The sequence below is a fragment of the Hyperolius riggenbachi genome, chromosome 1, assembly GCF_040937935.1.
Source record: "Hyperolius riggenbachi isolate aHypRig1 chromosome 1, aHypRig1.pri, whole genome shotgun sequence".
Taxonomy (NCBI): Eukaryota; Metazoa; Chordata; class Amphibia; order Anura; family Hyperoliidae; genus Hyperolius; species Hyperolius riggenbachi.
This window is the reverse complement of record NC_090646.1, coordinates 623,662,876-623,677,110: the sequence shown is the minus strand read 5'-3', so window position 1 is coordinate 623,677,110 and position 14,235 is coordinate 623,662,876. Positions and strand designations below refer to the sequence as shown.

Genomic DNA, 14,235 nt, shown 5'->3' with positions numbered 1-14,235 from the left:
AAAAATGTATGTGTTGATGTTCCTGCACTAGCGGGAATGCGTAAAAATGTACGCAATGCGTCCCGCCGACCTCCGAGGCCGGCAAGCTGCCAGCGGGGGACTGGAGCAGCAGTGACTACGAGGGCACAGGATGGCTGCATGGGGCTGGTAGAAGCCCCAGGTAAGTGAAACTCATTTTTTTATTTTGCTTGAACCTTCCCTTTAAGTACTATATGGCCGAGACTACAAACTCACCAACCAGTGCAACCAGCCAGTAGAAGTCCACTAGTAAATACATAACGAGAGAGTGGCAGTGCATATCCAGGGAAAAAAATGTCTTTATTCCAAAAATGTAAAATCAAAAATCAACCCATCACAACATAGCAATAGTATACCCACGCCTGCGGTGAAAAGTGTTTGTAATATATTCAGGACTAATTCTATTACTAAAACATTTCAGTGCTGGTGCCGCATATCACACAATTGCATAACTGCTGTTTCACAAACCACTTTGAGTAATCTTTGGTAGCCTGTCTATGCACTATCCAGCACTCATTGCCACTTGAACCCTCTCCTTCTAGTGTAAAAAAAGAAACCCCCCCACCCAATGCCTATCCCCCGCCCTTACGTGACTCTACCCCCCCCCCCCCCGTCCCATAATTGCCTAAAACTAACCTCCAAACCCCGACAACTAAACGGCTGCTAGTTGTAGCTGATCGGCTACAACCTTTGATTCCTATGAGGCAGCCCATAGGCTACTTGACGCGTTAGCACCCAACCCACCGCTTGGATGACTAATTACCGAAAATTAACAAAGGGGTCTAACAGACACTTGCAGATCCTTTTGCCAAAATGACCTGATCCGATCCAGCAGGCATGTAGATAGCAAAATAAACCCAAGCAAGGGTTTACCACCACCCCATTCTGCCCAAAACTAAAGGACAACTTGTGTCAAGCAGATATTAAGACAATGGCACCATGGTGCCAAAAGCAAGAGAGACAGCACTAAGGATTGTCAAGCCTCCTTGCTATTTTCATTTCCTAGACTTTGGCACCTATTTACCAAGCTTTACACCTGCCCACATTATTCAGATAAGCCAAATACACATGTACAGAGCTTGTGATAGATCTTCTTCCTTATGGGTATATGGATTGGGTCAGTACATCTAATGGACATCCTGTGTCTCTATTCAGTGTACAAATGCACACAAAATCCAAGTCATTATCAGCAAAAACCTGGAGCAAAGACAGTCTGTATGCAGGAGAGGATTAAACAGTGCAATAGTGATATTACATGTTTTTTTGATGATCTTCTGAATAGGCCCTCTAGTGGTGGCCACTGTGGAGCTTTGCTGTTTCCAGGGGTCGAGTGTGGTGGGCTTCACTGGAAAGAGAAGACAAAACCACCTATGTCACATGTATAATCCATCACCAACATTTTATTCTACTGTGTCGGACTATCAACCCATCCCCTGCTGTAACTGGGGTCGATAGAGCGTCCCAGTGCTGCAGGAGGGCAGCACTGGGATGCTCTATATCGTCGCTGAAAATATAGTCGCTCTATGCTACCTCTCTTCAGTTTTCAGATTGCGGTGATATTCAACATTGACATACTGATGTTTGAATATGATGTGCCTCTGAGGAAGTGGCTTTTAGCCGTGAAACACGTGTCAGGCAGTCTTTTTATGTGAATCAGAAGTCATATATATATATGAAGAATAAACTAGAGGATCTGGTTCAAGAAAAACCCCACTGTGTGCTTTTGTCTGGCAACCAGCAGGGGGAAAAGGCAGTTCTTATAGTCCAGGTAGCAAACAAGATGCATGTGGTAATTGCTGAACATCAGAGCTGCTCACAGTCCACAGATCCCTCCAGGGTTGCTACATGTCCATAAAGCCCTCTGCTGGTGGCACAGTGAAAAGTCAAGGCAGTCAAAGTATACACCACCACCAGCATGCAGGAAAAAAGCAGCACAGTTCCTAAAGCTACATACACATGAGGCACGGATGTCTGCAGTTGCATGGAGACAAGCAACAGTTGAAAGTCTCCAGCAACAACAGTTGTATACAAGCAACGATTGTATACACGCGGCAACAACCTGTCTGCAACATAGCGGAAACTGTTGCTCAGCAACTTCTGTCACAGGTTCAATGAACTGTCGGACTCACAAGAGTTGCTAGAGACTAGCATACACACGACCGCACCGACTTGAGACTAGGGACGGTTGCTGCAACAGCTGTTGCCGGGGATTGAACAAGTCAATCGCCTGGAGACAGCTCTGATTAGCAACAGTTGATGGCGCGCGCCTCATACACATGGAGGACCTGTTGCCGCAACATGCGCGCGCCATGTGTTTCCAGCAACAGTTGTAGCCCGTGTGTATGGGCTTAACACTGGCCAAGAAGGTCAGTTGTCATACTACTAGCGTCAGGCACCCCCTCCAGGCTGGAGGAGCAAAGAGGCCGGTTCAGCCTAGAATCCCAGCCAACGAGGTCCCCTGCTGTAAGCACACACAGGGGTCTCATGGAGGTATCACATGGTTTGCCAGCAGGGGCAGTCTCTTCTCCATCCTTGTAATAACAATCCCTCTGACTAGCCACATTTACTAATGCAGATTCTGTACTCTGAACCATACCTTCTGAGTTGACAGGAAGGATTGATAGTGCATTGCTAAATTCTCCAAACTTCTCAATGTCAGTCAGTCGGCTCCGGACCCTCACCAAATACTCCGTCCCAATGTGCAGGTCTTGTAGTGACAGCTGTGTGCGATCTACTACTTCAACCTAAGATGTAAAAGTCACAAACAGATGAAATGTCAGTTGTTTATAGGTACATTATGTACATTATGGTGGTTTTATTACAAGTTTTACCTGTATATAACATTATTCCACAGAGAGATCATTTCTTAAAACCAACCTGAAGAGCAAAAACAAACTTATATAATGAATTGTATGTGTAGTACGGATAAAGAATAGCACACTAGTAGCAAAGAAAAGAGTCTTGTATTTTTATTTTCAGTGATATAGGTTTTTTTTATAACATTGCATCATTCTGGCACAGTTGCAGTTTTAAAACTACACGCTGTCTTTTAAGCTATAAAACAAAGCAGGAATAATGATGCTTGGAAAGTTCCTGCAGTATAACCTTTTCTCAAGCTGTCTCTCGCTGTTTCTTGGCTTTTTAGAAAACATGACTGTTTTCGACATCAATTGGCTCAGAGAAGCTCTGATAACGACTAAAGTTTTTTTTTTTTTTTTTTTTTAATCTTCTTGTGTTGGAAAACTATATGAGACTCTTTTCTTTGCTACTGTTTTATTTCTTAGCTGTACTACAAATACAATTCATTCTCTCATAAGTTTATTTTTGCTTCAGGTTTGCTTTAAGGCATACAAGTAAATCTATATATGTCATTTCATTTAAAGCGGGATTGTCACCATAAAAATCAAATTTCAACAGCAACTGGTCTGAGTGTATTAAGTGATAAAGATGCTAATCCTGCATTCAATACATTTTCTGCTGTTATGGTTTGGAGTAATCACATACTTTAGGAGCACTGGCCCTTTAATAGTCAGTGCCAAACAGTTGCATGCTGGGAGTTCTTTTTATCTATAATATATTCCTCCTCTTCCATTTATTTCCCTGCCTAGCTGAAACACGATCCCCTGCTCACTTGTGTTAACAAGCAATGCTGAGGTGACTCAGCGATTGAAGGAGAAAAGAAAAAAAAATTAAGGGCAGAAATGACATCAGGATTTAGCCTCAAACGGTGGGCAAAAGACAGGGTTCCCACCAGGAACAAAGTTCTCTTCATTTACTATATAACATTCACTGAAATAAAAAGTGGACAGTACGATACATGTGTTATGTAAGTAGATCAAGTATTGATCTACTTATATGTGTGTTTTTTTCCCTGGCATAGTATGGCTGATCCTCCTGCTTTAAAGATTACTGAGCTTGACTGATGCTGGGAATACACGGTTCGTTTTTGCCTTCGTTTTAGCCTTCGTTTCATTCGGTAAACGAATCGAGTGTTGAAAACGTATGTGAAAATAGTCATAATCTCATTATAGTTTCGATTAATAGACCCCAAAAACGAACGACTAGTGATCGAACATGTTTGATATTATCTCTCTTTATCCATCTAATCGAGCCATTGGTAGGCTTGATGGCTGTTCAGATCGATTATATGTTCGTTTATGCTAGTCCGTCCCTGTAAAAAGGGATTTTCGTTTCGTTTCTTTGCAGCCTTCGATCATTGGAAAAACGAAACCATCAGAATCGAAAAAAAAAAGCGAAACCGTGGGTGGTGATATTAACCGTATGTTCGATTATTTCGGGATCGAAAAGGACAAAAGGCACAATCGAAACGAAGGTTTAAACGAAGGCAAAAACGAACCGTGTATTCCCAGCATGAGCCTTGGGTTAGCCACAGAGATAATACCCGCCCCTACTATTGTAAAGCACTATTTTATATGCTGATGCTTCAGAAAAAAAAGGATAAAAATAACGTCTCTAGACTTGGGAACAATTTCATTAGCAAATTGTACTTTCATAAGCACTAACAATTAGTCTAAATTGAAAAGATAGTTCATCTTAACGACCATGCAAGGTTTAGAGATGATATCAAAACAATACTTCATACAATACTTTATTCTTATTATCCTTCATTTTAGAAAGGTGAAATGTAGCACACAGTGACATCCAATAAATTAGTAAGAGATTTGTCTATAAATACACTAATTCTCAATAGGGAATTATATCTCCAACACATTTCACAGAGAAAATACATATACAGTGTGTGCAAGTGGCATATATGTGAGTAATCTTGCCTTGCAGCACTGGAATCCCCAATTCAAATCAGGGTCAGGACCATATCTTCATGGATAGGGCCACTACAATGTACCTATTATTACCTGCAGCTACTACAATCTAACTATCACTACCAGCTGGCCACTACAATCTACCCATTACTACCTGCTGGCTACTGCAATACACCTATCAATACCTGCTGAGCACTACAATCTACCTATCACTACCTGCCGGCCACTACAACCCACCCATCACTACCTGCCGGCCACTACAATCTACCTATCACTACCAGCTGGCCACTACAATCTACCTATCACTACCAGCTGGCCACTACAATCTACCCATTACTACCTGCTGGCTACTGCAATACACCTATCAATACCTGCTGAGCACTACAATCTACCTATCACTACCTGCCGGCCACTACAACCCACCCATCACTACCTGCCGGCCACTACAATCTACCTATCACTACCTGCCGGCCACAACAATCCACCTATCACTACCTGTTGGCCACTACAATCCGCCTATCACTACCTGCCGGCCACTACAATCCACCTATCACTACCTGCCGGCCACTACAATCCACCTATCACTACCTGCTGGCCACTACAATCCACCTATCACTACCTGCCGGCCACTACAATCCACCTATTACTACCTGCTGGCCACTACAATCTACCTAGCACTACTTTCTGGCCAATACAATCCACCTAATGCTACCTTCTGGCCACCACACTACACCTATCACTAACTCCTGGCCACTATAATCTACCTAACACTACCTGCCGGCCACTACAATCTACCTATCACTACCTGCTGGCCACCACACTACACCTATCACTAACTCCTGGCCACTATAATCTACCTAACACTACCTGCCGGCCACTACAATCTACCTGTCACTACCTGCCAGTCACTACAATCTACCTAACACTACCTGCTGGGCATTACAATCTACCTAACACTACCTGCTGGGCACTACAATCTACCTAACACTACCTGCTGGGCACTACAATCTACCTAACACTACCTGCTGGGCACTACAATCTACCCATCACTACCTGCCGGCCACTACAATCTACCTATTACTACCTGATGGCCACTCCAATCCACCTATCACTACCTGCTGGCCACTACAATCCACCTATTACTCCCTGCTGGCTACTGCAATACACCTATCAATACCTGCCGGTCACTACAACCCACGTATCACAACCTGCTGGCCACTACAATCCGCCTATCACTACCTGCTGGCCACTACAATCCACCTATTACTATCTGCTGGCCACTACAATCTACCAGTCACTACCTGCTGGCCACTACAATCTACCTGTCACTAACTGCTGGCCACTACAACCCACCTATCACTACCTGCCGGCCACTACAATCCACCTATCACTACCTGCCGGCCACTACAATCCACCTATCACTTTCTGTTGGCTACTGCAATCCACCTAAAAATTGCTGTGTGGGTGCAGAGGGGAGGACCCAGTAGATTTGCCCAGTATGGGGCCCAGAAACTTCTGATGGCGGCCCTGACTTACCAGCAATGGGGGTGGGGTCAATCCAGGATACTGATTCATTTTTTTTTAATTTTCTGATATGCACAGGTGAAATATAGTGAAGAAATGACAAACTGTCTCTAATGTACTGTCCAGCTGGAGTTAGAGTATTCCAGGCCATAATGCGTTGCCTGTGATCTGTGCGCTGGGCTGTGTGGCTTCATTGTACCCACCATGACCTGTGTTTGTTTGTGTAGGCGGATGACGTTCCCAGGTGGCTCAGTGGGCAGCAGACTAAGTATCCTGTTTATTAAGGGAGGCTCTAGCTGCTCATGCCAGCGGCTGCCCTGTAACGGAGCACAGCTAAGCTCTGCCAGCCTCACTGTATACACAGCTCTTGTGGCCAGGCCTGTGTGGGTTGTAGTTTGGAACTCAGTTTGGATAATTTACAAATCCATATTTTTTTTTACGAAGAAATACTATTTTTGTAAGATAAACCCAGTTTAAACCCAATTTAACTTTGGATAATCAATCTCTTCTGTGAAAATGTATCTGTGACATACAAAGTCTCCAGGTAACTAAACAAACGGGGACACGTGGAAGAATACAGAAGACTGCCACTGTCACATGGCCACTCCTGCTGCTCAGCATGTCACGGAAGGGCATATCCGAATCATGATAGGACAACAGCTTAAAGATGAATTGTAACCCAGGATTACTTCATCCCAATCAGTAGCTGATACTAGAGGCGTAGCTAGGGGTTTCAGCGCCCGGGGACAAAGACAGTTCTCGTTTCCCCAATCTGGAGAAAATTGGTGTGGCCACGCATCAGAATGTGGTCGTGGTGATGGGTGGAGTCAAAAGTAAAAATGCTGGTTAGATAGCCAGATATGCCCCCCTTTCCCTCCCGAATAGAAGCCTTCCACCATTCAGATAGCCAGATGTGCCTCCTATAGATAGCCAGATCTGCCCCACTTTTTCTGCTGCTAACTCTTCTACACTCCTCTGCAGCGGGAGGCAGAGAAGCAGGGGCAGTTCGGGCAGCCAGCGAGCCGCTTCTCATGGTGCAGCGGCCATGCTGAGCGACCTCACAGTGCTGCGCCCGGTGACATACGTCCCCCCTTGCCCACCTATAGCTACGCCTCTGGATGATATCTCCTTTCCTATGAGAAATATTTACTATTTCTTAAGCAGATTATCAGGGGTATTTGTATGGCTGATATTGTGATGAAACCCCTCCCACAGTGTGATGTCATGACCATGGTCCTGATCGTTTGCTCTCTGTGAACCTTGTTGCATTGTGGGAAATAACAGCTGTTTCCAATTGCCAAACTTGCTTCTTTCCTTGATTATAAGATTGCCGGGATTCCCCAATACCCAAACAAGCAAGCAGCCGCTCTAACCCTCCCAAACATCTAGCAGCATCAAGCAGAGAGTCGGGGTCTGACACACAACGCCAGCCAGGCTTCAATAATTAGTGAAAAGGTTTCATTTCACTTTTGGATTTAGTACATATATCTCTGGGACAATACAAATTTTCTATTTTACATGAGACATGCTGGGTACACACGTTACGTTTTTTCGTGCGATTTAGCCACCCGATCGTTTTTTCGGCACGATTTCACACTCGATTTCGCGCTCGAGTCTTTTATCTTCATTCGATTTTCTTATCTTTTTCCATTCACCGCTATGAGAAATCGAGCGCGGAATCGATCGGGAGCAATATCGGACATGACGGATGTTATCTATCTGATCCATCTATCGCACGGAAAAACGTAACGTGTGTACCCAGCATTAAGTTAATGCATCCATTGTTGTCTTTAACTGTTCATATGCCTGTTACATTTGTTCAGGAAGCCAGGGACTTTGGTTGTGGCGGTATTCTGAAACAACTGCAGATATATACTGTATGTACTTTCATCCATCAGAAACAAGGCACTGTACAATGGGAAATGCATTGGTGTATTCTATTATTGTATCAGCAATTATGTTTAATGTCACCAATCAAAATTGAACATTTGGGTTTTCCTGGGATTCCTTCACATGGTCTTTGCTGTGCTCGAGCCCGGGGGTCCCAGAGTTGTGACTTATGTTTGTGGATTATAGAGAAGAAGAACTAAAAGAGAAACTTCAACCAAGGATTGAACTTCATTCCAATCAGTAGCTGATTCACCCTTTCCCATGAGACATTTTTATCTTTTCTCGAATAGATCATCAGTGGCCTCTGTATGGCTTATATTGTGGTGAAACCCCTCCCACAGTGTGAAGTCAGCGCCAGGGTGCTGACATCATACTGTGGGAGTCTTGTTGCATTGTGGGAAATAGCAGCTGTTTCCAACTGCCAAAAATGCAGCATCTCCCTCCACTGACATCACCTGCCGGTAGTAAAAATGTCACCATGTGATAAATGTCAGAATCTAAATCTGGGAAAGGAAAGATTTTACAATGGGCAAACATTGACTAGATTTATAAATTATTGTAAAAATTAAGAACTGTTTTCATTACGTTATTTTCACTGGAGTTCTTTTTTTAAAAGGGGGATGAAACTGGTAATTGAAAACTCTAGTACCTATTGCTAGGTACAAGAGTACTAGTGCAACATTTTTCCCTTCCACCACTTCATGTTAGAAATAGAATAGTTTATACCAGAAGTAGGTGCTGAACGACAGGAAGCGCTGTTCTACCTCTCCACTCACAGTGATTTGTTGCTGTGGCAACACTTGACGTGTCATTCCGAAATGGACCCATGCGGCATGACTTTCCACTACCCCAACATCGCTGTCAGTCACTACAAAGTTTTCGGTATCAGGCCATTGGAAAGCCTGCACAGTTCAGAACCATGTCCGAATGATGCCTCAGACGTTTCCATGGTAACATGTTACTATGAGTGAGCTATAAGCGGAAGAGAGCTTCCTGTTACTAGTCACCTGCTTCCAGTATACAGGCACCTCAAGGACACAGGTAACTCTATAACATTATCTACAGTATTTATAACATAAAGTGGTGGGAGGCAAACATGTTCCACTAATACTCTTGTACCTAGCAAAAGGTACAAGAGTTTTTAATGACTAGTTTCATCCCACTTGGGGTCCAAAGCCTGTGGAAGCAACGTTGACCACTACAAATAACATTATTACTTGGCCAGTTTTGGGGGCACCAGTGGTGTGGAACACTTGAGGTTCCTGGAATTGGGTCATGCCAGTCAGCACAGTTCAGCTACCATCTAATCTGCTTATCTTTGGAGGTTACGAAGCAGTTCTCACCACGTCCCATTGGGTTTCATTGGCCCCTTTTATCTGCACTTCATATTCCATTGGCTTCTCCTGGCCAGAAGGTGGAGGATTCCATATTATCTGGATGTCCCTATGCAGTAGACTTGTGTTGGCTTCCAGGATAGACCAGGAAAGATTAACTGGGGGATCCGGCTCCACTGAAAAACAGAATTAAATGGCATAAATGTGTCCATCTTTTTTAAATTCAAAGCAAATGTCAAGTAAGTCTTTATTAAGCACATTATTCATACAAACACCCTCCCTTCTAAGGTGGGTCATCAGCATAAATTGTGACAGGGACATCATTTTGTGATAAGCGGGAGAACTAGCCCAATACATTTTCTGTTTTTTTTATGTACAGTAGCACTTTTTACTTTAAAACTATAATGGCTAAAAACTAAGAAATAATGTATCTTGTTTAGTTTTTTTTACTTCCATTTTGCTTTAAAAAGCATAAAAAAATAAAATCAATCAATCTTGGGAAAAGAAAACTTCCCAAAGAAAGCCTAATGACATAGCTAAAATGTCAAAACTGATCTAGTCCTTAAAGGGAACATTAACTGAACTAAGACATTCTTTTTTCACTTACCTGGGGCTTCCCCCAGCCCCCGCAGATGTCCCGTGCCTGCGCCGTCTCAAACCGATCCTCTGGTTCCCCGCAGGCAGCTAGTTTAGTCACCGGCTAGTGCGTCTGCGTTGCCCAGGCTGTGCGTGTACTCGATTGCGCTCCCGCCACCATTGCCATCCTGCGCAGATGCAGTACACATACCACGTGTATATGTACGTAGCACACGATCTACACAGGACAGTCACGGCAGCAGGAGCACAATCGAGTACACCCACAGACATGGCCACGCAGATGCACTGGGCGGCGACTAAACGAGATGCCTGCGGGGAACCAGAGGATCCGTTTGAGACGGTGCGGACACAGTACTTCTGCAGGGGGCTGGGGAAGCCCCACAGAGGCGGCCTTAGAGTACGCAGGGCCTGTGGCGGGTGTCATATGCGGGGTCTAGAGATACAGATATGCTGTGGATACACACATACATGCTATATATGCGTGCACTCTCTCTCTCTCTCTCTGTCGCGCGCGCGTACACGCACGCGCACACACGCGCGCTTTGGAAACGCACACACTGTGGAAACACACAGTTAGGTAGGTAGGTGGATCCAGTGTAGGTTAGATAGGTAGGTGCCCGCAGTATAGGTTAGATAGGTAGGTGCCCGCAGTATAGGTTAGATAGGTAGGTGCCTCCTGTATAGGTTAGATAGGTAGGTGCCTCCAGTGTAGGTTAGATAGGTAGGTGCCTTCAGTGTAGGTTAGATAGGTAGGTGCCCCCAGTATAGGTTAGATAGGTAGGTGCCTCCAGTATAGGTTAGATAGGTAGGTGCCTCCAGTGTAGGTTAGATAGGTAGGTGACTCCAGTGTAGATTAGATAGGTAGGTGCCCACAGTATAGGTTAGATAGGTAGGTGCCTCCAGTATAGGTTAGATAGGTAGGTGCCCCCAGTGTAGGTTAGATAGGTATGTGCCTCCAGTATAGGTTAGATAGGCAGTTGCCTCCAGTGTAGGTTAGATAGGTAGGTACCCCCAGTATAGGTTAGATAGGTAGGTGCTCGCAGTATAGATTAGATAAGTAGGTGCCTCCAGTATAGGTTAGATAGGTAGGTGCCCGCAGTATAGGTTAGATAGGTAGGTGCCTCCAGTATAGGTTAGATAGGTGGGTTCCCCCAGTATAGGTAACATAGGTATGTTCCCCCTGTATAGGTTAGCTAGGTTGGTTCCCCCAGTATAGGTTAGATAGGTAGGTGCCTCTAGTGTAGGCTAGATAGGTAGGTGTCCCGCAGCGGCGGGGTGGAGCAGGCATAGTAGTTACAACTCACCTACCTTCCACCGATCTCTCCTTCCTGTCCCAGCATCTGTCGCATTGGTAACAGTGCCTGTGATGACATGCGGTCACGTCATTACAAGGGGCGCTGTTAGCAACGCGACGGATGGCGGGGAGTAGGGAGATAGAGGCTGCAGAGGATCAGTGGAAGGAAGGCGAGTTGTAACTACTATGCCCGCCGCAGAGGGTGCGGGGCCTTCTCCAGGCGCAGGGCCTGGGGCGATTGCCCCACTTGCCCCCCCCCCCCCCAAAGGCCGCCTCTGAAGCCCCAGGTAAGTGAAACTTTTTCTTCTTAGCTCAGTTAAGGTTCACTTTAAGGAGGTTTTATATGTGTGGTACTTAAAGGGGCACTATGGCGAAAAATTGTAAAATATGTCACTGCTGTCAGATTTCTACTACGTACTGTAAGTGACAGCAACATAGGAGAAAAGTAATTTATGGCTCATTTTACTCTGGAAAAAACATACTTCTTATTTGTCTGTTTGCACATATTTTAAATTTTACAATTTTTTTACCATAGTGCCCCTTGGAGTGGTTAAACAACATAAAAGGAAGAGACAAACAAGAGCAGCAGGACCACCAACAGGGTCTGCTATTAACTCTCTCAACTAGGTTGATTATCATTATTTTTTTAGAAGGTTGCTTTTGGCAGCAGAAAGAAGCCGCATTGGACAGGAAAGGGTAACATTTGGACACTGTGATTTGTTATCAGATCGGGTATGGTGGGCTGTAAGTAGATGTCTGCTGCAGTTTAAGCTTAAACTTACCAATCTCTTTAAGGGTGAAGGCATCTGCACTGAGCGTGACATTGTCATTGACCAGGCGGATGACATAATTCCAGAGGACGGAGGTATGCTCCTGGCTGAAATAGCAGCTGTTCTCACCGCCAGACACAACGTCGGGACAATCCATCCATGGCTGGTCACTACAGAACAAAACATGACACATTCAGGTAAAGGCTTACATACCTAGACCCTGTATAAATGTAACACAGGAACAGGCTCCTGCATAATCCCTAATGCTCAAGCCTGACACATCTATCATTAGGTTCACCCAGGACCAGTTCTGGACCTTTTGCCACCTGAAGCAATACATTGTGAGAACTTCCCCTGTGTGTGTGTGTGTGTGTGTGTGTGTGTGCAAAGCTGGACCGGAAAGGATAGACACATTGGGCTGTGCATTGCCGGCACTGGCACTACGCTTACCTCCCTCTGCTTCTTACAAGACAGCATCTCCTTGCTGGCCAGCAGCATCTGATCCCCAGGATGCCGCGTAAGTATAACACCGGCGCCGCATCACTCACCCATTCTCAGCAGATTAATGATGGGATCACCAGCCACACGTGAAGTCCTGCTTCCTCTCTGACTACAGCGGCACCTCATGTAACCCGGCAGCATGTAACAGGTCACGTGAGGCACCGCTGTAGCCATGGATAGAGGACATTGGATGGGCGGATGGAGATCGCATCGCTGGAATGCTGAGAGCAGGTGAGTGAGGTGAGGCCGGGCATCTAGGGAGGGGGAAGAGTGCAAGGAGGGAGACATTTGGAGAAAGGAACCACCTCTTGCCACCCTCTAATTGTGGCCCTGAAGTCTGTGATTCACATTGCTTCATGGAAGAGCCACCCCTGGGTTCACCTTAAATCATGCAAAAAATGAAACTTACTTCTTTAAAATAGTTTTGCATATGCTTATGCCAAGATTACCCCCTGAGTTACAGGTAATGTCATTTGCTGCCAACCATGGCTGTGGAGTCGGTCCAAAAATCCACCGACTCCGACTCCTCAGTTTAGGATTCCACCGACTCCGACTCCACGACTCCGACTCCTCTAATTTGCATATTACAATTTTGTTTTTTAAAAGTATGTAATATGAAATTCGTCTCTTAACTGCCAACGCTTAGGAATTTTACAAGACAACTGAAGTGAGAAGGATATGTAGACTACTATATTTATTCCCTTTAGACTAAAACTAGTCCTTGGTAAGAGTACTTGTAAAAGGTACAACCGGAACAAAGAACATCTATCAAGTGTGGGTGCATGTAAGAATGTGAGGAGATTGTAAACAGACAACACCTCTGTGTTCAATGTGCACAGCATTCTCAGTGGATTCCCTGCAGCTCTGTGGGGAGTGCATATGTAGAGTATAGTACTACTGTGTAACAAAGTAAACCTGAGACAGATGAAATTAAAGTTTTATACATACCTGGGGCTTCCTCCAGCCGCCTTCAGGATAATCAGTCCCTCTTTGTCCTCCTCCACCACCTGCATCTTCTGCTATGAGTCCAGGTACTTGAGCCAGTCAAGTGTAATGCGCATGCACACACTCCGCCGCCAGGAGCATACTACACCTGTGCAGCACTATTGCGCAGGTGCAGAATGTTCCTGGCTGTGGGAGCGGCATGCGGCCGGACAGGGTTGACTGGCTGAATTACCAGGACTCATAGCAGAAGATCCAGGTGGTGGAGGTGGACAGCGAGGGACTGATTAGCCTGAAGGGGGCTGGAGGAAGCCCCAGGTATGTATAAAACTTTACTTTTCATCCGTCTCAGTTACCCTTTAATTTGTAATCACCAAACCAAATTTTAATAACATATCAAATTATTTTATTTCATCAGCAAAGGGAGTGCATACATTTGCATAAATCAGCATCAATGCAGAATTATTTCCATCTCGTTGACCATCTCTATTAGTGACATAGCTACACATCAGGCTTTATTCTTACAGCATAGATGTTATTTAGTATATATAAGAGATTCCTGTGTACACATCATATATACAGTC

At 44.9% G+C, this 14,235-nt stretch overlaps 1 protein-coding gene across 9 annotated transcripts in view; it reads right to left on the bottom strand.

Moving 5' to 3' along the window:
• Positions 1–14,235, bottom strand: part of GHR (growth hormone receptor) — a 496,455-nt gene that overhangs the window by 30,972 nt on the left and 451,248 nt on the right. For 6 of the 9 annotated variants that reach the window (XM_068251022.1, XM_068251070.1, XM_068251040.1 and 3 more), the window contains 4 exons: positions 12,221–12,382; positions 9,557–9,723; positions 2,615–2,762; positions 1,274–1,363 (listed from right to left, as the gene is read on the bottom strand). In XM_068251022.1, the coding sequence (XP_068107123.1) occupies positions 1,274–1,363; positions 2,615–2,762; positions 9,557–9,723; positions 12,221–12,382 (567 nt within the window). Of the gene's footprint in view, positions 1–1,273; positions 1,364–2,614; positions 2,763–8,939; positions 9,155–9,556; positions 9,724–12,220; positions 12,383–14,235 lie in introns of those variants that run through there. The other 3 variants (XM_068251067.1, XM_068251081.1, XM_068251088.1) reach the window with 3 other exon arrangements.